The following is a 24836-nucleotide window of genomic DNA, read 5'->3' on the forward strand; positions in this document are numbered from 1 at the left end:
ATGTGAAAAGTTTATTAAAAAAATACAGTGAGTTAAAGACTTTATACCACCAAAATTAAAAGCCATTTATTTTTGATAACCTCTTTTTGAGTCAAACGATTAGACGAGGGCTTAGGTGAACAGCTACAAAATGGCAATAGAAAAACCAGGAACATATACACTTGTGTGTAAAGCAAGCGAGTTAGAAGAGTAAGTGGGATGTTAGATGAAAAATCAAAACATAGGAGTGAAGGATACAGTAGACACAAAAGGTTGGAAGTCAATTTAAAAAGAATGTAAACTAAGAATTATTCATTATATAAAATTTAACAAATGATCAATTGAAAACTTAAAGGTGGTAAATGTGTGGAAGGGATCTTTCCACACCACCTGAGAAATATTTTTTTGTAATGCTCAAAACAAAAACATTTCAAATTGATATTTATATTTCCCCATTTTGATTTTAAAAAATCACCTCAAGTGTAAAAATCAGATTTCCACGTTTGCATTAAATGTTCGGCGTCAGATAAGCAGTGTCCAGCACTTCAAAATAACATCTCAGTTGAAGTCATTTTTATGCTCAAACCACTTTCTTGCAAAAAACTATCTAGTTGATTAGTGTTTCACAAGCTGCAAATGTCTGCAATCTACACCAGCTGCATTAGCTAGCCTGACACATAACCACGCCAACGAATAATATGATTTGTGTTGAAACAATAAGAGTATTAGAGAATTGCATAACACGGCCCATTTACACCACTGTAGACTTTTTTTGGTAGAGTTTTATATAGCGCACACTAGACCCGAAGGTATCAGAGCGCTTTACATGAGCACCATTTATGTTACAGACGGACACATTCATTTTTATTAGGCACGGGTAGATTAAGTGATTTACCCAGAATCACAGAATGTTGAGCGTCGTTGCCCAGACTTGAAACCGGTTCCCCAGCTCCAAGGTCGGCCGCCGTAGCCGTTAGGCCACATTCTCTCCTTTTAGATTTTTTTAAACTAAATATAATTCAATACAATTGAAACAAATCCTAAGATGCTATATCTGCATTGCTTGGTTGGTTAGGAGTCTAATGAAGAAAATCAAAAAAGGAGCAAGATATGAGAGTGCTGCTGAGGACAAAAGAAGGTTGATAGGTTGCTCTTACAACAAAGCAAGCAGGTTGAATCTAATTTGCCATTAAGTTCTGGTTGCAAATAGAAATCAAGATCTCAAACTCATTTTAAAGAGATCTAGATTGTTGTGGAAATATTTATGCAGAAAGCTGATCACAGCTCCAACTAGCAGACATATACATTAGCTTAAATACATAGAAAAGTGCTGAGAGCAACCCTAGCACTAGTACCTCAAAAATCCCCAACGCCTCGCTTCCTTAACCACATCGATGCTCAGCATATTCCCCTCCTGTGCTGATATTTGTTGATTCCCATTGTTTCATGACGAGCTGGGCTCGTCATGAGCGTGCGAGGAGGCTACCTCATGACGAGCCCAGCTCGTCATGAGTGTGGAAGGGGTTAAGGAGACAATCCAATGCATGAAGCAAGCATAGATCCCCAATTCTGAAGATACACACAAAGCCAAACACAGTACCAGGCAGGTTGATCACAACTGTCTGCTACCAAGGGAAAATGCTGGATAGGCCAGACAAAGAGCAAGACTATGTTGCGGGAAATAACCTTCATATAGCGCACATTTCAGGTCAACAAGAGGCACTAAAACTTGGGCAGGATACATCTGAGAGAACAGCACAACCTAGGACAAAGGTTGTAATATTTCTTGACCACTAAGCAGCTTATCACATCAGAAACCATGCTGTTTATTTAGAAGGACTGGATAAGAGTGATAGGCACTGCCTTATAGCAGATATCATTACGCACCAAATTACAATTTCATATGAGTACAGTTGAATTTTTTAACTGAAAAATCATGCATACGGTGGCGTGAAGTTACCTGTCCCTTCCTCTTATTAAACTTGTATTTATGCCTCTTTGCCCAATTATCTGACCATTTGGAGCTAGACATGTAGACTGTCAGTTGATTGCACACAGCTCTATTCATATCCAGATAAAAACAGGACACCGCCATAATGTAAGAAAGTGCCAGAAAACATCTATCACTTAATAAAGATAGGTTCCTCTGTCTCACCTGTACTAAGTTGAGCAGTTATGCTGGAAAGTAACCCACTTGAATTGGCCTGCCACAAGGGACAAGCGCCACTCCAACTTGAGTGCAGATATCTATGCTTCTCAACATTCAGCTACTACTGAAGTGTAAATCCATGTGGGCAGACCTGTTCCAGCTACAATATTTCTTAAGCTTCTCAAGAACCTCCAAGCTAGTTTTGTTGCCAAATTATTTTAAGATTAAATAGAGGCAATAAATACTATTTTGTACTTACTGCAGCTTTCAACATAAAACACACATCTTCTATTTCTTTGCACTAAGAGATCTGTGTGATTGTAACATAATATTTGCTAATTACTTATAGACGAATATTATGTTATTAACACTACCAAGCTGCACATCGACCTTTCAGAAGTGTACACGGGTCAATTAGCCTACTGCAGTTCCGATAGCCGGGGTGTCTTTACTTGTTGAATGTTTGGACCCACAACATCTCATTGCAGACTCTGCAGTTATCTACAGTTGCCTTTGTCCTTTCAATAGGATCCCGCCCCACCAAATTAAGTCACTGTGAGCTCTAAACTGGCAGTGCTGAAGTAATGTGAGCTCCTTGATAAAGAGCCTTAGGCCACAGACTATGAAGAAGTGCACACACGATCAGTTAAAAAAACAGTTATGAGTGTTGACAACAGGGACAATACAGAGGCTCCACACACACACACAAACACCATTGGGTCATCAAACATGAATGTTTACCACAGAGTGGTGACTTCTCACCTTTGTGCGCCTTACAGTTGTCTGGAGGGTAGCCGTTGTGGTCAGATAGCAGAGGAGGAAACAGTCACACAAAGAAAGACAGAAACAGAGCAGGAGCAGCAGAGACAGCAAAGAATGCAGCAAAAGAGATAAAAGACAGACAGAAAGGTTAGTGTACATGATGGCAATGCAACACGCGCAGCAGCCTGAGCTCTGGGGATATCACCAACACCGGAATGCAACACGCGCAGCAGCCTGAGCTCTGGGGATATCACCAACACCGGAATGCAACACGCGCAGCAGCCTGAGCTCTGGGGATATCACCAACACCGGAATGCAACACGCGCAGCAACCTGAGCTCTGGGGGTATCACCAACACCGGGTATACTTACTCCTCAAAACAAAAGATAGGATTTCTAAAAACCATGCTGGAGAACATTTGAGACTACGCATTACGGTCAAAGTAGTTGGTCTGCTATTTGATTTAGCTGAAATGATCACACGCTTCATGTCAAAGAATCCCTTCAAGGGGGTATAATGAGAGGCATTCATCAAGTGGGTTACATTATTGCACATTTTCTGTAAGGAAAACAAGTTTTCATATTTTAACAATTTCTATCTCCACCACAGAATCCCAGTGGAACAAACACCAAAAAAGCAAAAGTACCAACTTCGGGATTTGACGTCATGATCGGCACTGTTAGGACTTAGAAGTGAAAAGATACATTATGGTCAACGGTACCAGGGTGCCATGGAATATGGCCAACTTAGCTAGTGTTCAAGACAACATGCAAGTAGAATAAATGGCTCAAATGAATGTTTAATCACTGACAACTATGGAGGGGGGACAACAGTTCCTTCGGGGAATGATCCTGCACAGCTGGCGAAGGAGTTATGGGAGAGGTGACTGGGACTAGGCCTGCAAAATTTAGGAGGTCCTTAACATAGAACAGTTGGGATACAAAACATTGTACACACTCTTACATTATTTAAGGTTCGGACTAAGGACAGCCAAATTAAATAGCAACAGAGCCCAGAGCCTCCACTTCCTGACAGAGAAGTGGGAAAAGGCTTCTGCTGTTAATATGGCCATTAGAAAGAAGGGAAATAGCATCATTACCTTATGGTTTTGAAGTATCTCGTCAGAAATCTGACATAGTCCCTATGAGCACTTTGCGTAGTAGAATAAGTACACTGCATCATAATATGTGATTGAACGTGTTAGAGAGTGGATTATGCATTCAGAAACAGTGTCACCCTCAAGACAGAAACTGGAAATTCAATCGGCAAAAAATGTACATGGGTAAAAGTAACCTCCTAGGTCTTAGGCATGGTTCACATACGTCAAAGAGATTGACAATCGGAGGCCAGGGATTGATGGTGCTGGGAGAAATGGGTTTAAGGACCACTGAAGTGAGTGGGTCTCACTATCAGTGTCTCACTCAGGGCAAGCTCTGATATAAAGGATAGGGGTGATCACCACCATCGTCTTCCTTTTAAGATGAGGTCTTTGAACACATACGTGCATGTGTGTACAGGCTGAGTGTGTGTGTGGCTACAATCTAGCTCAGCCACAACACTGTGCACAGGAAACATGATGCAGAAGGGACCCTTCACGGATTGCTACTGACCTGCTGTAGGCTTTGCAATGTGAGTGGTTATGAATTGTACGAGCAGGTACATCTGTAGTGATTACTCAGAAGTGGGAGTGCTTCGCTGTATTAAACACTATGAACAAAATCTGCATCAAATTAGTTTTGCGATAATGAGGCCAGGTGACTAGAATGAAGTACTGGCCACATTGTCAAAGTGAACCTCAACGCCAGATCCAGTGCCTCATTTCTCATATTGCCCTCCTGCAAGTGCCTGAAATTTGTCACATTTCTCTGAGACAGCTTCTAATGGGATTCCAGCCCTTTGCTGCACCCTGCTAGACCATGTCGAGTACTCGGCTGGCCAGCTGGAGAATCAAGGGCCTTCCCCACTCATTCGGGCCATTAGCCAGTATTTCGGCCTGCTGCTGGGAGTGGAGAGGGTGGGGAGGCACTCTATATGTGCTAATTACTTTTCACACTGTACCTGCTGTGGGAAGGCCCACTCCCACAGAAGCTAAAGAGGGCAGCAAGCCCTCTGGAGCCAAATACAGGATAGACTCCCCTTTCAAGTTTTGGAGGGAAGGGACCAGGCAACGGTGGCCCTCCACGGTGTGGTTTCAGGCACTCAGACTTCTTTCAACATTCGGGTGACCACCCATCCGTAACTTACACGGTCTGTCCGTAAATTAGGCCTAATATCCTTTGCCCGTGATCCATGTTTCAAAGGATGGCATGTGTCTGCAATTTTAGCCTTTGTGCTAAAACACAAAGGTCAACTCCGACCTTTGAGATGTGATGGAGCGAGATAGAAAACAAAATTTTGTTTAAACTCGCAAAGTCACATTTCCATAACATGAATAATAATATTAATGATTTGTGATATGTTATGCTAATACAACTTAGATTAAACTTTACACGTGGGGGGACTAACATGTGTGCTCATAAACGTGCATAAATGTTGCATCTTTTTGTTCGTGCAAAATAATAAAATAATTTATTGTTTTCGTTTTTGTCATTACTAATTGCTGCAAACTTAAAAGAAGCATGTGCTTGTTTTGCTTTTCCTTGTCTGTGTGATGTCATTTCTACTATTCTAGGTGCATATGGGTCTCTTGGAAAAACGGAGACTGGTAAATATAAACGCTGCTTTATTTGTTTGCAATGGCTAGGTAACATTTTGATTAATCGGGTGGGTTAATTAATTAGTAAACCATGGGGTGGATACAGAATCTACTTTATTTCTTACATTAATACTTTTCTTGTGTTTGTTTTATACTAGAAAACATAAGTTGCCTGCTTTTGGGCCTAGTCATTTGAACCGCAGAAAAAGAGCTGACATATAATTTTGCAGAAAGTCACGAGACGCCCATTCTGAATTAAAACGTTTATTGAAGCTGCATTCACAAAGCAAAAACTGATGAGCTGACATCATTCTGTCGGACATGGCCAAGGTCGAAAGTGAACATTTTGTCAATCCTTAACTTGGCATCCGCGGAAGTATAATGAAAGTCAATGGACGCTGCGAGAATGACTTAATACATTTGTTGCAACATGAGGAAGCTTCTGGCTTCACGTGGAAGGAACAATGGTCTCTATGAAATATGATTTTATGGAACTTTTTGAGAATTTGGTGACATGTCACTTGTCACTCTCAGCCAATGGGACGTCGAGGATTTCTGAAAACTTTCCTTTGCTAGTTTAGTTAGCGTAGAAAGGTATAAAAAGTCATGCCCTTAGGGTTGGGCTGGCTGCTGCTTTCTGACTTTCCGATGAGGGTGATGTGCTGCTGGACTTTGCGTGGAGCACGTAAGAATCCTCAAAGAACTTTACTTTAATTTCTATCTATTTAGCTTATTTAGGGACTTAGGTTTTAGAAATGCTAAACTTTAAATATTCACTTTAATTTTTGATTCATTTGCTTAAATTATGTTTTCTCTTAATTCTTTATAATCATGCTTGCATTATTGCTAATAAAATTCAATTATAAAACTTTCAACTTATATACCATAAATTAGTAAATAAAATCTTACTTTTGACAAACAAGCTGGTCTTGGTTATTCAGAAGTGTAGGTTACTATTAGCTAGATCACGTCGCCTATGGTGGTCGTTTAAATGGTTGGGTTTTATTCTAATGACAATATTCTTTCTGCAAATGTATAAATATGTATATAGTTTATAGATAATGTGTATATAGATTTATTCTGACCACCTGATTCAGTAGGCCCAAAAATATATCAGGTTTATAAATGGGTCCATATTTAGTTTAGAATTTTGTTTATAGGTTATGAAGTTGGGTAGCGTTGTTTATGATATATTTTCTATAGCCCGCTGGATCAATTCTCTGGTAGCAGAAATTGATGGTTGCTAAGGGGTAACCAAGGTAATATGTTGGTTGCTAAGGGTTGCGTTATGGTATGGAAATAGGATCGATGTTTTAACACTTGTTGAGTTCGTTTTTCGTGCTATCTGTAAGCTATACCGGTATAGATTGTGTGGCGAGAAATTAGTCACGCAAGCCATCTGTTCTGTTTGTAGTGATATCGCCGAGTATCACAAGAGGTATCGCCGAGTACCATTGTGTTGTCGCCGAGCAACACAGTTTTAGGGCTAGGTCTGAATCTTGTATAGTGAGGGTTTTCTAAGAAATCAAAGCAGCATGAGAATAGGGACAAAGCGCCTTCCATAAAACTCACTGTGATGAGAGTATTAGTTATATCCGAGCTTGAGTGAAGGGTAAAATTAACGTCGGTGCATGATTATCTATAAACAGGTTAGAGTCCTGTACGGGTACATGTTTCATATCTATAAACAGGTGAGAGTCCTGTACGGATAACGTCGTTATTTTGCTAACGGTGCATGATATCTATAAACAGGTGAGAGTCCTGTACGGATTTCATGTGTGTTTGAAATTAGGGAATTTTCCGTGTAAAAGTGCGAGTTTGAATTGTATTTTAAGTTCAAGTGGAACTCTTAGAACTTTCACTTCGCGGTGGGTTCAGAGCAAAGCGAGTTCATAATTATACGTGTTAGAAGGGTGGGGTAAGGTTACTCTACTGACAATTGAATATTATCCTTAGTGTGAATAGCGCCGTCTATTCCGAAGTGTGGATACTTGAATGTATGTAAACTATCCTAAATAGTGAAACGAACAGATGTTGTCTTTATGGTCATTGTTAAGAATTAATTTACACTGAAAAGTGTCCTTAAAATGGCGCTGTGAAAAGATTTTGTGAAGGAGGGGTAAGCGCCAGGAGTGAGAAGCGAGAAACCGCAGCTACTGTGTACGTCACAGAGCCGCGCTGGGATTGGGTGACCTACGTCACAAGCTGTATTCTGATTGGCTCTTGAGTCTCTGACGGCCAATGAGCTGATTGGTCCTTCAGAAAATCTCCAAATTTATTGGTTGAGCAGAAAAGTGACGTAGCTCAACTGTTATTGGCTTGTTGGTGTGTTTCGCGCACGGATTGGTTGTTTTGCGGAACATCCCGGAAATATTTTACGAACGATTTTGTGAATTAAATTTAACTTTTAAAAATGAGTTATCATTTTAAACATGTTGAGAAAAAGACAACATTATTTCAGAAATTTAAGAATTTATTTTCACCTGACAAGAAAATCGAAACGCGAGGTGGTAAACTACTTCATAAGTATAAAACACCTGCAGCGTATATGGAAGGTGAATACGGATATCATACTGTCTTATGGTTTGACAGTTGGAAACGCTATACTAAAAACGACGGTGTTTTAGCTTGGCCTGATGATGGTTCATTTAATGTAAGAGTTTTAAGAAATTTACGAGAGAAAATGAATGCTCTTGTTCCAAAACCGAGACCAACTCAATTTGAAGCTTTAGTTGAGTGGGAAGACGAGATGTATCAGTTACAAAGAGAAGCTAGTGGAATTAAAAGACCTTCTAAAAATCCATCTTGGAAAAGAGAAACTCATGAAGATAGATTGCGAATGTGGAGACAGGGAAACATGAGTGAAGGATTGTATTTAATTCATGAAATGGTAATGGGTTCTCCTACAGGGAAATCTATGGAAAGTGAATCTGAGGATGCAGTTATGGAAGAAATATATACAACTACTAGAAAGAATCAGCCTAATCAGCCTTTGAGACCTCCTAGATCATGGTCTACTCCGGTGGTTTCTACTGAAACTTCACCGAGTGCACCTCCAATTAGTGAAGCTCCTAAACTTTACCCAAATAATTGTGAAATCACTGAAACTCCTAGAAGATCAGAATTCGAGAATGCTCGAAATGAAGGTAGACATTTTACAATGACTCCAAGAGCAAGGGAACCTCCAAAAGATTATGCAAGAGAGACAAGAAATGTTGAAGATGTTGATTATAATGAATATTTAAGATCTAAAGAAGAATTAATTAAAAGAATGACAAAAGGCATGGAAGCTGTCACAGTTCCAGTAACAATTGGTCCTGTTCAGCCTGTATTTGATCAAAAGGATACAAACAAAAATGGATTAACTATTCCTTTAAATACAGAAATTCAAAAGGCTGCTGAAAAATTTTATTCAGATTTAACGGAATTAAACACTTCTAAATCAAGAATGCCTGATTTAACTTTTAATGAGGATTTATCTCCAAAAACACCAATGGGTGCTATGTCAGATATAGGGAGTCCTGAAGTCAGGGTAACCACACCAAAACTTGATGTGGCCAAATTAAAAGCGAATATCGAAGAATTAATAATTGGAACAATTGGCCCAGATAGTTTAAATTACTATCGGGATGATGAACTACTATTCATTTGCAAAAGCATTCAGTGGAAAACAAAAAACAAATATGATCAATTAGAGGATCTAGCAGCAGAACTTGAAATCGATGTGAGTAAACAAAAGAATTTTGCAAAGCATTACAGATTAGACTTTTCAGAAAGTGACATTGAGAGTTTGAACTCAATGGGAAGAATAGTTCACATTAAAGATTTGATTGTCTATATCAAAAAGCTAGGAGAACTGAATAAATGGAGAGTAAAATGGACGAAAAAGAAGGAAGATGAAAGATTGGATAAATTGTCAAAACAATTTCCAATGAGAGAAGTAGCAGGAGGAGGATATGTTCATGTCCCGTGGTCGAGACAGGACATTCTGTTATTTACAAATGACTTTCCAAAATTGAGGGAAAAACCAGTCGAGTGGTACAGGCAAGTTGATAGATTTATCAAAGTGTCAAAAGTTCTATGGATTGATTTAGATGGATTTTTTGACATTGTAGTTCCATCTGATCTTTGGACAGAATGCAAAATATCGATTAGTTGGCCAAAAGCAGAACCTGAACGAATCAAGGAAACAGGTGCCCCAAATCCACTTGTAATGGATTTCTATGAAAAAGTAATTGTTTGGATGAAAAACAAAATTCCACCCAAAGAAGTTGATTGGGTTAAAATAGAGAGAACAGAACAGGAAACAAAAGAATCAGTTCATTCTTTTTATGAAAGACTATTGTTAATCTTTAAACAATACAGTGGTTATGAAAAATTAGATGAAAAAGACATGAGTCATTTTATCTATAGATTTGTTTATGGACTAAAACCTGAAATTGGAGAAATGATCAGAACTAGTATTGTCGGATGGCAATCACTATCTGTAGATGATATTCTAAGAAAAGCAAAATATTGTAGTGATGAAATAGAAGTAAAACAGAAGAAGCTGAAGGAGAAAGCCATGTGGGCTCAGGTAAAGGTGGCTGAGCAACAGATTGCCAGCATGGGAAATAAGAACACTAATTTTGTTCAAACTGGAAATACAAACCAGATACAAGGAAAGTTTAAAGGTAATAATTTCCCAAAGAAATTTAGCCCAAAGATAGAAGAGCTGAAACAAAGATTACCTTGTTTTAATTGTGGCGAAACTGGACATTGGAGGGACGAGTGTCCTCATCCTCCTAAAAACTTAAAGAATCCCTTATTGAATCCACAGATGCAGAATGGTGTTGACCTGCAGCGACAGCTACAGATGCAACAGGGGTTAAACGAATTTACTATTCAGCGACAGTTACAGCAACAGCAACAACAACAGGTGAATAATCGTCAAGACCAATTGCCACAACCACCTTTTCCGAATTGTGGGGGAGTTCAAAAATATAATCCAAACGTGGGATTTCAGGGAAGTGAACAGGTAATAAAACCACAAAAACAGCAAAAGCAGCAAAGGGTTCAAATGCAAAATGCTTCACAACAATTTTTATTAGCAGAAAGTCAAGACAGTGATTCTGATGATTATTGCTGACGGTGCCCGAGAGAGGAGGAAGAGTGTGTTGTTGGAGCCACTCTTGAGGTTGACCAGTCTGGTCCTTATGTAAACGGGAAAGTTAATGATGTAGACATCACTTTTCTAGTGGACACTGGTGCTACCCGTTCTACTGTTAGATCAGTGGAAATTGAAAACCTACCTCTCTCTGGGGATACCATCCAAGTTGTCGGAGTAAGTAATCAGCAAATTAAAACAGATTTAACTGATCCAGTACCAGTTGAAATTGGAAACTACAGAGACAAACACAGATTTGTGGTTTGTAATAGTAGTCCAGTAAATCTATTAGGCAGAGACATCCTATGTAAAATGAATTGCAGAATATATTGTTCTCCTGATGGAGTTGAGTTACAAACAATGGAGGAAGATGGTTTATACAGGATGACAATGATGATGATGGAAGCAGAAGAAACAAAATTGTTTCCTGCATTTCAAGAAAAGGATTTACCTGAAGAGCTAAAAGAAGCAGTGAAATCTGAAATATGGGATTTTACTGGGAATGAGATGGGTCTAATGAAAAACGTAGATCCTGTAAAAATTGCATTAAAACAGGGAATAGAATTTCCAAACACTCCACAATATAAAATGAAAACAGAAACAATAGAAGGTATTACACCTATAATTGAAAAATTAATCAAGCAAGGTGTATTAAAGGAAATGAAGAGTAGCTCTTGTAATTCACCAATTATGGGAGTTAAAAAGTCTAACGGAACATTTAGGATCGTACAAGATTTGAGAAAGGTTAATCAAATTGTCATTCCATGTTGTCCTGTGGTTCCAAATCCAGCAGTAATTCTATTTCAGATTCCACATGATGCTGAATGGTATACAGTCATTGACCTTTGCAATGCATTCTTTACTGTTCCCTTACATCCAGACAGTTATGAAATCTTTGCTTTCAGATTCCAAGGTAAGACCCTTGGATGGACAAGAATCCCTCAGGGCTATACAGAAAGTCCTTCAATCTTTAACGAACTGTTAAAAAGATCATTAGAAGATTTAGACTTACCAGGTAGGTCTACGTTGGTGCAGTATATTGATGATTTGTTAATAGCTGCAAAGACAAGAGAAAATTGTGTAACAGACACAATAATTCTGTTAAATCGCCTTGCAGAAGAAGGACATAAAGTGTCCCCAGCAAAACTACAGTTTTGCAAACAAGAAGTAAAATATCTTGGTCACAGAATTGCAAAAGGAAAAAGACAAGTAACAATAGAGAGAATAAAAATGATTCAAGCAATGTTACCACCAAGAACACAAAGACAGGTCAGAATGTTCTTGGGAATGGTAGGTTACTGTCGACAATGGATAAGTGGATTTTCAGTAATTGCAAAACCACTACAAAGACTGACCAAATCAGATGTAAAAGATCCAATCATTCTCAATGATGCTGAGATGGAATCTTTTGAGAACCTGAAAAAGAGCTTATGTCAAGCTCCTGCTTTAGGTATGCCAAATTATGAGAAAGATTTTGAACTGTACTGCAGTGAGAGAGAAGGATGTGCATTATCTGTGTTAATACAGAGACATGGAAATTTAAAGAAACCTATTGCATACTTCTCTGCAGTTCTTGATCCAATTGCAAAAGCATTACCAGGTTGTTTGAAAGCAGTTGCAGCTACAAGTATCAGCCTCGAACAAAGTGAAGGAATCATTATGGGATTTCCTGTAAAAGTTTTTGTGCCTCATTCAGTTGAAATATTACTGACAAGAGGTAAGACTCAACATTTAACAAGTAGCAGATTGACAAAGTATGAGAAAATCATACTGGGAGCAGATAATGTTTCGATTTCAAGATGTTTGAATCTGAATCCTTCTACATTACTGCCTGATTCTGAAATTGTTGATGACATTGAAACTGAACATGAATGTTTAGATGTCATGGAATTCTGCACTAAACCAAGAAAAGACATCAAAGACAGGCCTTTGTCTGAATCGGATTTTGTCTACTTTGTAGATGGCTCATGCTTAAGATCCGAAGGAGGTGTCTTGAAAGCTTCATACTCAGTTTGTACAGTTGTAGATGTTGAAGAAGCATCATGTCTTGAAGGAGTTCGTTCAGCACAAGTGGCTGAATTGATTGCTTTAATTCGTGCATGTGAAATATCAAAGGATATAAGAGTTACCATCATTACTGATAGTCAGTATGGGTACGGAGTTGTACATGATTATGGACAACTCTGGTCACAGAGAGGATACATGACATCAACAGGATCACCAATTAAAAATGCAGTTTTCATTAGAAGATTAATTGAAGCAATACAATTGCCAAAAGAAATTGCCATTGTCAAGTGTGCAGCGCACACTAGAGGAACTGATTATATTTCCAAGGGAAATGCCTTCGCAGACGAAACAGCAAAGTACTGCGCAAAGAAAAATTATTCATACAATCGGGAGAGGAGTAAAGAAACTGATTCAAATTCATTAATGCTAACAACTGTTGTAGAAACATGGCATGAGATTAGAGATTTACAAAACGAAGCAGAAGATGATGAAAAAGACCTATGGTTAAAATCAGATTGTAGACCACGTGAAGAAGATGGAGTGTGGGTTTACAAAGATGGCAGAGTAGTCTTACCAAATTGTTTGATTGCTGACATGGCCAGATTATATCATGGTCCTGCACATCTAGGAAGAGATTCTATGGTCAGACTTTTCAGAGAAACATGGTTCAATACCAAATTTAGAACAATTGCTGAATCTTTTTGTCAAAGGTGTTTGTCATGCCAACAAATGAATCCAAACAGAAAATCAGTGGTGGGGACAGGAACAATTGGTCGAGAGGGTGGTCCCTTTACCAGGTTACAAATAGATTTCATTGAAATGCCTTTACACAACTGTTTGAAATATGTACTTGTAATTGTATGCTTATTCTCAAGATGGGTAGAGGCTTTCCCTACACGACATTGTGATTCAATTACAGTAGCAAAACTAATGCTCAGAGAAATCATCCCAAGGTACGGTTTTCCAGTCACTATTGAGAGTGATGGAGGAAGCCATTTTGATAACAAACTGATGAAATTAATTTGTGAAGCTTTGAGCATTGAGCAGAAAATACACTGTGCATACAGACCAGAGGCATCAGGTGTAGTTGAACAAATAAATGGAACAATCAAAAACAGAATTGGAAAAATGTGTCTTGAGACAGGTATTAAGTGGACAGATGCTCAAAGGTTTTGACTCATGATCTGAGACCTGGCGATTGGGTCAGAACGAAAGTACATCGGAGGAGGAATTGTCTAGCTCCTAGATGGCAGAAACCTAGGCAGATAATCTTGATCACTACTAATGCTGTAAAGTGCAGAGGATTGAAACGATGGATTCATCCTAGTCATACTATTCCAGTACCAACTCCTGAGAGTTCTGATGTTGAAAGTGATACCACAGATGATTCTGATTCTGAAGCAGAAGACAGAACAGAAGGTGAAGTAATTCCAGATTCTGAAGATCGACAAGAAAGTCGACATCTGGAAACTGTACCAGTGAATGGAAATGTAACAAGAAAAGACTTAGAAATAATTGAAATAGATTCTGAAGGTGAAGAGAATCTATTAAAAGGAAAGATAACTGAGGATTCGGTTGTCTCTATTGAAGACAAAGAAGCTGAACCAAAAGAAGTTTCAAACCAGGAGAGTATCGAAAGGCAGAGAACAAACTCTGAAGTAAGGAACAAAAATCCGAAATCTGGGAAGTTAGAGGTAATTGACGAAGAGGAGGAGAACGAATTACCAAGTACCAGTGATGGAAGACAAAGTGAAGTTCCTGAAGGAGTGAAATTGCCGAATAGAGAAGTTCCTGAGTCAATTGAAATTTCAGACTACGAAACTGAAGAAAGTGACGTGGAAGGTGGAAGTGAAAACGGAAAGAAAAGGACTTGGAAGTCAGAATCAAATAATTCTGAACCAAAGAAGAAGTACGTGAGAAAAGCAGACTACTGGCCTGGTGGAAGATTGAGAGTCAGACTGATCAAAAAGCCAATAGAACAAGTAGAGGAAATCAGTAGTCAAAAGAGTCCTGGAAAAGAAGTTGGAGTTGGAAGAAAAATTGAAGTGATATCAAGAAAAGGGAAGAGGATAATAAGACCAAACCAGAAATACAAGTCTCCTGAGTGGACTTACTTAGTAATTCCACCTGTTATTGACATATATGATAGTAGTGAAGAAGAAAACGAAATCCAAGAAATTAGTGACGATGATTGAAGTACAGAAATATTAAATTGGCAAAAGGCTGAAGAAATCTTGTTAGTTGACACAAGGTCGAAGAAAAACTGTTTAGTTGAAGAAAACTTATGTATGACATAAGGTCGAAGAAATCTTGTTTAGGGTTATAAAAGAAAAATATATTTTAAAAGGGGGGTGTATATAAATTTTAAAATTTATTTTTATTTTTGAGGCTAAAACTAACCTAAAAATGCCTTATGTTAAGGAGAGCACTTCAAAGTGTTCTGTTTTTAAAAGATGCTGCAAGATGACTCTGGTGTGTCTGCTCATTTTAGTTCTGCTCTGGTTGGTACTAGCTGTAATTATTCCTTTAGAAATGAATAGAGAATTACACAAAGTTAACATAACAAGCAAAGCTCTGGTTAGCCAAACTAAACATAGTACATCTGCAAAAGTTATTGATCATCAGCCTAACATTCATCAAGATAAATCAATAGGTGATTTTTCAAGTAATACATTCACAAAGCTATTGAGTGAATATGTAAAGGTAATGGATGCAAAAGACTGTTATGTCTGTGTTAAGTTACCTGCTTCTGTTTCTGAGGGAGTAACATATAATATGCTTCCTCTCACTTATGCTGTAACATGTAGTGTATTAACTAGTTTATTTTATCAAACTGGACGTTTAGAATATTACTATTCAAATTATGATGAAATTTTTGCTAATGTTAAGATTGATAATGCTTTAAATAAGCATAAGAAAGCAAAACAAATGAGAGAATATTTCCTTGTTACTAACGAACTCACATATGAGTATGCTTACAAGAATAATCTAACATGTAAATTAAGTGCTGAAGGAAAGAAATTTTTGAATATGGTTGAGGAGAGAAGAGCAATTTATAAGAGAAATGAATTAGTCAAGCAGACTAAGTCAGCCTTCTGGCAAAAAGAGGATGAGAAATTAAATGGCAAAATGCTTGAAAATATTGCAATTCACATAGACAAACCAGTTAGTGGAAAACTTTGCATTAGAAGAGATAATACACTTTTTGATAATTATTTTGTAGGTGCAAGTAACTGTGAAGATACTTATCAGATTTTGGGAGGTTGGGGATTTAAAGGTGGAAAAGATCCTATCTTTCCTGGGATTTATTTTGTTTGTGGTGACAAAGCCTACTACAACCTTCCAGACCATTGGTATGGAACTTGTTATGTGGGAATTGTTTTTCCTAAAGTGTTTCATGTTGACAGAGATTCAGAAGGATTGTTTAAAATTCATAATTATGTAAATAGAGCTAAAAGAGAAACTTTTACTGAAGTTCTGGGAGATATTTTTCAAGCTGTAATACCTTTTGTTGGTATAACCCTAAATGCAGGGAGAATCAGAAAATTGTCCACTATAGTTGATAGATTATCAACTGACACTGCTGATGGATTTCAATTAGTGAATGTTGAAGTTATTGCAATTAGATCTATGGTAATTCAAGACCGACTTGCTTTAGACATACTCCTAGCAAAAGAGGGAGGAGTCTGTGGCATTTTACATGTCCAACATTGCTGTACATATATACCTGATGAAAGTAAAAATATTGAAATGTATATTAAGAATATTACACAAATGCATTCAGAGATAATTCCTATAGAAGAAGAAGATTTTACAGGGAAACTTTCAAAAAGGTTTCAAGCAATTAAAAACTGGTTTCATAATATCGGAAGTTCAATTCTTGGCAAGATTCTGGCACCTTTGATTATAATATTATTCATTTTTATTTTGACCAAATTAGGTTGTTTGTTACATAAAAGAAAGAAACAGTTGAAAGAAAAGAAAAGAATCTATAAACTCAGAAAAGAAGAAGAAAGGGAGATCGAATTACAGGAGTTACATAGAGAGCGTCATGTTAATTGCAAAGATTATGCAGAAACAGACTTTTAGGTTTACTGATACAAATGAATTTGAATCGATTTCTTATAAATTTAATTTACCAAAATTTTGAGTGCTGGTGTGGTGATTTGTTAATCACCAGATGAGGGAGTTGATGGAGCGAGATAGAAAACAAAATTTTGTTTAAACTCGCAAAGTCACATTTCCATAACATGAATAATAATATTAATGATTTGTGATATGTTATGCTAATACAACTTAGATTAAACTTTACACGTGGGGGGACTAACATGTGTGCTCATAAACGTGCATAAATGTTGCATCTTTTTGTTCGTGCAAAATAATAAAATAATTTATTGTTTTCGTTTTTGTCATTACTAATTGCTGCAAACTTAAAAGAAGCATGTGCTTGTTTTGCTTTTCCTTGTCTGTGTGATGTCATTTCTACTATTCTAGGTGCATATGGGTCTCTTGGAAAAACGGAGACTGGTAAATATAAACGCTGCTTTATTTGTTTGCAATGGCTAGGTAACATTTTGATTAATCGGGTGGGTTAATTAATTAGTAAACCATGGGGTGGATACAGAATCTACTTTATTTCTTACATTAATACTTTTCTTGTGTTTGTTTTATACTAGAAAACATAAGTTGCCTGCTTTTGGGCCTAGTCATTTGAACCGCAGAAAAAGAGCTGACATATAATTTTGCAGAAAGTCACGAGACGCCCATTCTGAATTAAAACGTTTATTGAAGCTGCATTCACAAAGCAAAAACTGATGAGCTGACATCATTCTGTCGGACATGGCCAAGGTCGAAAGTGAACATTTTGTCAATCCTTAACTTGGCATCCGCGGAAGTATAATGAAAGTCAATGGACGCTGCGAGAATGACTTAATACATTTGTTGCAACATGAGGAAGCTTCTGGCTTCACGTGGAAGGAACAATGGTCTCTATGAAATATGATTTTATGGAACTTTTTGAGAATTTGGTGACATGTCACTTGTCACTCTCAGCCAATGGGACGTCGAGGATTTCTGAAAACTTTCCTTTGCTAGTTTAGTTAGCGTAGAAAGGTATAAAAAGTCATGCCCTTAGGGTTGGGCTGGCTGCTGCTTTCTGACTTTCCGATGAGGGTGATGTGCTGCTGGACTTTGCGTGGAGCACGTAAGAATCCTCAAAGAACTTTACTTTAATTTCTATCTATTTAGCTTATTTAGGGACTTAGGTTTTAGAAATGCTAAACTTTAAATATTCACTTTAATTTTTGATTCATTTGCTTAAATTATGTTTTCTCTTAATTCTTTATAATCATGCTTGCATTATTGCTAATAAAATTCAATTATAAAACTTTCAACTTATATACCATAAATTAGTAAATAAAATCTTACTTTTGACAAACAAGCTGGTCTTGGTTATTCAGAAGTGTAGGTTACTATTAGCTAGATCACGTCGCCTATGGTGGTCGTTTAAATGGTTGGGTTTTATTCTAATGGCAATATTCTTTCTGCAAATGTATAAATATGTATATAGTTTATAGATAATGTGTATATAGATTTATTCTGACCACCTGATTCAGTAGGCCCAAAAATATATCAGGTTTATAAATGGGTCCATATTTAGTTTAGAATTTTGTTTATAGGTTATGAAGTTGGGTAGCGTTGTTTATGATATATTTTCTATAGCCCGCTGGATCAGATGCCTCAGCTGAGGTGGAGAGGCAGAGGGCGTCCACTGCAGAGAGCTAAACTTGAAACAAACCTACTTGCCAGGGTGTCTGCTGCCTAAAAAATGTAAGCGTGTGCACTGACTAATCTGCAAACGTAAAGGCTGCTTGGAAGCCGGCATTGGTGTTAGCTGATGGAGTCCCTGAAGTTTCCCGAACACAAAGATGCTCCTGTTGGAAAGGGTGTCACCAGCTCATCTGTAGTGAGTCCTAATAGACAGTTATAAAACATGTTTGCACCAGATACTGTCTGCGTATTACTAAAATCTATAACTGGAAAAACTTTTCTTATCTTAAGCCTATTTGTACAATCTGTGTAGCCTTTAGTATACTGTGTGTAATGCAAATTTAAAATCATGATTTACACATTCACAGTACTCTGTCACAGACTGGGACATTTCAAAAAACACCCTAGTCATTATTCCCCCTACACTAACCGGGATTCAATTGTGTTGGTCTCTGATTGCACAGACATCCATAGTGAATGCATAAACCAACAGAGGTTTTATAATGTATAATAAGTACATTATTTCTGTCTGGCCAGAAGATCTGTGATGAATCCGAGCTGGGCAGGAGATGTGAACATGCTTCCTCAATCAGCATTTAATAAAGAAAAAAAACAATATTTTCATGCCTCAAAATGAAATGTACATTTTTAAAGCTTAGAACGGTGATTCATAAAAGAAAGCAAAATGGATCTTCTGTAAACGTGGCTATTTTTTTTAATGATCAACATTATACGCATAGCACATTAGTAATCAGTAATTGCTGCCAGATATATGGAGGACCTGAATTGTCAGAGGTTGTGTGTGTGCTTGGAGCCTCAAACTCAGAGGTGGACAGGTCTGTAATTAAATCAGAAACTTGCACTCAGGGCAGGGTGGTGGCTATGGCAAAGTCAGTCATCTATCAGCCACAATTTTCCTTTATCAGTTTGTCCACATTCGATTTCTGGTAGATTACTTTTACCACTTGTTGCTTCTATTTTCTTAAATATGAAATTTGAAGCAGAAGTCTTTCCATTCGCAGAAAGAGCAAAATGTGCATGTGTGTCTGTGGTTCAATATACTACAAAGCTACCACAAACTGAATTGTCTTTTGGCTCACCCAAGGCATCCTCGCTTGTGGGTCTACTGATTTACATCGGATTAAACGCCCCTTTTTAGATTATTTTTTATTTAATCCCTGCTTGCCAACCTGAGCAAACTGTGTGATCCTACACAAGTATTTTTCTTCACTGTGCCCCTTTGAGCATGATCGTAATACTTTAAATCACCCTTAAATCATTCAGTTGAGGATGCGCACTGTAAACAAAACTCTGCTCAATCCTTAACAATAAAGGCTTTTCTAGGAGGCAGAGGAAAGTTGGCTTGCCCTCGAGACATTGAAAAAAGTTCAGGGCAGAAAGGTTCTGGTTCACTAATTCTAAAAAAGCACTGGCAAAGCCAATAGGTCTCGCCAATGTGAAAGCTATTGGCTTTGGCAAATTGTTTTAGCCATGTTGTACTTCGGTGTTGTTCAGCATGGATAAAGGTTAGTGGTGTGGGGGTGGGGTATATTAGGGTAGGGTGGAATGGGGTGGGGAAAAGTGGGGGTAGAATGAGGTAGACTGGATTGGCTTCGATTGTAGTGGAGTACAGTGGAATAGATTGTAGTGGAGTAGAGTGGGGCAGTTTGGAGTAGAGTGGGGTAGATTGGAGTAGAGTGGGGTGGGGTGGGGTAGATTGGAGTGGGGTGGATTGAGGGTGAAATGGGGTAAATTGAATTGTGGAGACTGAGGTGAATTTGGGGCTACTGGGGTGGAGTGGGGCAGATTAGTGGAATGGGGTGTAGTGGAATGGGGTGGAGTAGATTGGGGTAGATTGACCGGGTAGATTGAATTGAGTGGGGTAGCATAACATAATGGAGATAGCGGTTTTTGATGGTAAAAATATGGTGTTGGTGCCATTTCAACATACGCAAACGCTTAACAGAGTTTTAATAGTTGTTCCCAATTGGTAAGATATGGTAGAGCTATACTGTACTGCATGGTAAGTTGGTGTGTAGACATGCCTCAGTTTAGATTGTTTCAATCGCACATGTTCCAGATGGACATAATTCTGACCATTTGTAGTTATTCAGTTCCATTGCTTGGAGGGCTGCTGCTTTGCCTTACCTAATCAAAATCAAGAGCTACCCCGAGCACCTGGTTTCTGGAGTGTCACAAATCCCTCCATTAACAAGGCAAATGTGGTATGGTGGGAGAAATGCAAGTTACTTCCGATGTCGGTTGTCAATTGTTTAGTGTGCAAATGCTGGCTGGTTTTCTAATCCTTAATTAAGGCCAGAGACGTGAATATTCGATATTTATGAAACAAACCAAAGAACATAAACCTATTTAGATTTGTACTTGTGTCAAACCATTTTATAATGGAGCAACATCCTCATATGTGTTAGTAAAATTCACCTCCTGCCCTGAATTTGTCTTCAAGAGAGGTGGTCACGCTATCCAACATACTACTTAATGTTGTAATTATGTAAAATCCCATAATGCTGTGCAGGAAGGTGTGGGGGGGGGAGGAGTGGAGTGATGCTGTCTCATTAGGAATGGACAGGAGGTGCCTCCCATTTAGAATATTTCATCCCCACTTAAAAGCTCCTGCAAGACGGAAAGACGTTTGCCAAAGAGAAGGGCACAAACCCCACAGGAGACATGTTCCGGAAAACAAAACTCCAAGACAAAAACTAAATAATAGAGGCAGAAAAGCTGAAACCCAACAGCCCTGAGGGTTAGAGCTGACCACCAGGAGCAAAACAACATGAATATCCGTGAAATCAGTCCTATGGGGCCCACAAAAACAGCAGAGAAGACTGGTACATCCAGAGAACCGTGATACCATGAGTAGGCTCTCTCTCAAACCTTGTAAGATACTCCTGTGAGAGGCCAAAGGCCCAGGGGCTTGCTGGAAGCCAGAAGAAGGGAATGTGGGAGGAGGCGTGAGTGGAGCATCCCCAGAAACATCAGTCATACAATTCAAATGGCAAACATGAGCTCCATGAAACCTCCTAGAGTCCCAAGGAGAGCCAGGACCCCAAGAGCGTTATCTTTTGGGCCCATGGAGCTCTGGTGTCAAGCAGGTGCAGCCCATGAGCCGGTCATACAGCCTTAAGCACTCATCCATCACATATACAATTATGAAAAGGTTCAGAGACCCTTCTTCTGACCTTTTTTTCTTATTAGTCTATATTCAATCTCTATTGGTCTTTTGCCAACACACGTTTTGTCATTTTTGGGAGACTTGCTCTACGACTTTGTTCAGGACAATAAATAAATACATTTTAAACAGCCCTACTTTACATAAGCCAAACATGTCTTTAGGGTGAAACAATCACCCTGTGACAAAATTGACATGCTCCTCATACAAAGATCTAAGTTGTCAGATACTGGAAACCCCTGAAGCAGTACAAGCCTGAAATAACAGTCATCATATTAGAATATACTTAAATTGGTGTATTACATAAAATCAATAATATATATACATTCACAGGCCCTTGTGCCACATGCCGATTGCCCTCCATCAACTTCAAAGCCTCAATGTCCTCAAAGTTCAATCCCACAACCCCTGAAACTAAAAATGTTGAACTTCTATGCAGCTCAAATTATCCAAGTCACACATAGTGCCTGAACAAATGGATACAAAATCTCCAAACTCCACTTGTGTAACAAATACCGGTCTTTTTATCCACTTATTCTGGAATAAACACCCATTACAGTCCCTTGCTTCCCAACAGATGTAAGGTTTTAAAAGTATTGTCTTCCTTCACCACTAATAATCCACTTTCATATGGGGTCTGAATTGAAGGGTTATTGAGTAATTACTGTTTTAATAGCCGACTTAACAGAGAGAGAGGGCCCACCTAACGTGCATCAGAGTTCAGCCTGAGAATGAACCTTTCAGTGTGGACACCGTTTCAAAGTTGGGTATGTCAATCGCCAGGGGTGAAGTCCTAGTAGAGATGAGCTTCTGACCTGGGCATGGCGGTTATGAGAAGCATATGCAAGAAGTCAAGTAAACTGTATCTTAAGTGAAGAATGCGGTTTTGTATGCACATCTAGGGGGAGATATTGGAAAGGAGGGAGTTCAAGTGTGATGTGCTTGTAGCTTTTCGCATGAGATCAAGAAACCTCCTGTATGAGAGCGCTTTGAAAAGAGCCAGGAACGGTTTGAGGAGCTGTACTATGAACACATTTTTTTAGTCAATCAGAGAATTCACAAAAGCTTCGACAGCAAGCTGAGGTTTGGGGTTTTGTTATGCAGGTAGAGCTTGACAATGTGAAAAAGTTGTTATTGGAGTCTTCAGTTTTGCGCAATTGTATTGACTTTACATGAAGGTCCAGTTGTAGAACTGGGTCAAATTTGACACCAAGGAATTTAACAAAGGTGTCAATTTCTGGTGAAATGCTCATGGTTTGGCCGTGCACTGGGCTATTTGTGGCCTTTGCAAGGATATAGCAATGCTGTCTCCACCTAGTCATTCAGACTGATTTTCAACAGGGCCCTTGCATTTTCTTCTCATCCTTCCTCCAAAACTATCTCCCCTTGCCAGGAAACAGTAATTCAAGTCCTGGATGTCTAATTAAGATCCAAACCCTGTCCTGGCCCTGTGACCCTGGCAGAGTAAACAGTATCTTATAAAGTGGCACATGGGGATGCCGCCATCCATAGCAGGCGGGCGTTCGGGGGTTCCCCATCAACTCAGCACTGGTGAAAATCAAAGACCCTCACTCAAAACAATAACAATGTGCAGTGGAACAGCAGCTTCAATGCACAAGAATAGTTTTCCATGCCCATCCACTGTGCCGGTTTTCTACAGAAACCACAATTTGCCCCTTTACTTTCAGAGGCTTGAGTTGACAGACAACACCTTGCACTGTTGATGCCCACAGATACGTTTTCTCTGCGTGCGCTGATGATGCCCAGGCAGTACGTTTTCTCTGTGTGCGCTGATGATGCCCACGCAGTACGTTTTCTCTGTGTGCGCTGATGATGCCCACGCAGTACGTTTTCTCTGTGTGTGCTGATGATGCCCACGCAGTACGTTTTCTCTGTGTGTGCTGATGATGCCCACGCAGTACGTTTTCTCTGTGTGTGCTGATGATGCCCACGCAGTACGTTTTCTCTGTGTGCGCTGATGATGCCCACGCAGTACGTTTTCTCTGTGTGCGCTGATGATGCCCACGCAGTATGTTTTCTCTGTGTGTGCCGATGATGCCCACGCAGTACGTTTTCTCTATGTGCGCTGATGATGCCCACGCAGTACGTTTTCTGTGTGCGCTGATGATGCCCACGCAGTACGTTTTCTCTGTGTGCGCTGATGATGCCCACGCAGTACGTTTTCTCTGTGTGTGCTGATGATGCCCACGCAGTACGTTTTCTCTATGTGCGCTGATGTTGCCCACGCAGTACGTTTTCTCTGTGTGTGCTGATGATGTCCACGCAGTACGTTTTCTCTGTGTGTGCTGATGATGCCCACGCAGTACGTATTCTCTGTGTGCGCTGCTGATCACCATGCGATGCCTGTTTGAGTGAGTGATTTGTGAAGCTTGTACCACTGCAGCCTGCGCTGTAGCTGTTGTGGGATTGTCTGGAAGGGGCAGGAGAGTGAACTAAACATGTACCGATGCTGCCTGTGCTGCTTGATGGACCAGCTTACATTGGTGCTGCTCATGTGGCTGTGTATGTCTTACTGAAGTAAGTTTTAAAACGCATTTTCCCTGTACAAATACCAACGCGGCTGCCACTGTCTTGCGTGTTTGTGCACCGTGTTATCCACCACGATTACCTTCTTTCTACAAACACTATCTCACAGTGTTACCCAGTCAATGTGACACCATGAGTTTCTTCAGTACATAAAAGTGTGTCAATACTTTTACTCAGAGAACCAAATAATTCAATGGCTGAAGAGACATCACCCAAATCCAACTGTCCATATTGTCCCCTAAAAGCCATGGCTGCGCTACAGTTAATGATGGCTGCAAATGTTTAAGACAACACTCCTTAACCTCTGGGAAAGCACAAGACCACAGCTCTAATACATCTTTTTGGGGGGTTCCGTGTACCGTTAAAAATATGGAGGAGCAGTGCAAATGTCATTGTTAGGTTTTTCCCCCTCTGCCCAGTAACCAAGGCAAAGAACAAATGGAGAGCGGACAGGAGCAACATAGTGTGACAACCAAGTGTACTTACAAACAGACCTATCATACTGTCAACCATCCAAGCACCAGACACAGAGCGTCAACCTGAACAAGTGTACTTACAAACAGACCTATCATACTGTCAACCATCCAAGCACCAG

General features: G+C 39.1%; 1 protein-coding gene across 9 annotated transcripts in view; it reads right to left on the reverse strand.

Annotated features, from left to right (window-relative positions):
• DCTN1 (dynactin subunit 1) overlaps positions 1-24836 on the reverse strand; it is a 669529-nt gene that overhangs the window by 246217 nt on the left and 398476 nt on the right. For 5 of the 9 annotated variants that reach the window (XM_078674584.1, XM_078674585.1, XM_078674587.1 and 2 more), the window contains one exon: positions 2891-2911. The exons of the other annotated variants lie outside the window; for them this stretch is intronic. In XM_078674584.1, the coding sequence (XP_078530710.1) occupies positions 2891-2911 (21 nt within the window). The remainder of the gene's footprint in view (positions 1-2890; positions 2912-24836) is intronic. 9 annotated transcript variants of the gene reach the window in all.

The sequence above is a fragment of the Lissotriton helveticus genome, chromosome 2_1 (genome assembly GCF_964261635.1).
Source record: "Lissotriton helveticus chromosome 2_1, aLisHel1.1, whole genome shotgun sequence".
NCBI classification, from domain to species: domain Eukaryota; kingdom Metazoa; phylum Chordata; class Amphibia; order Caudata; family Salamandridae; genus Lissotriton; species Lissotriton helveticus.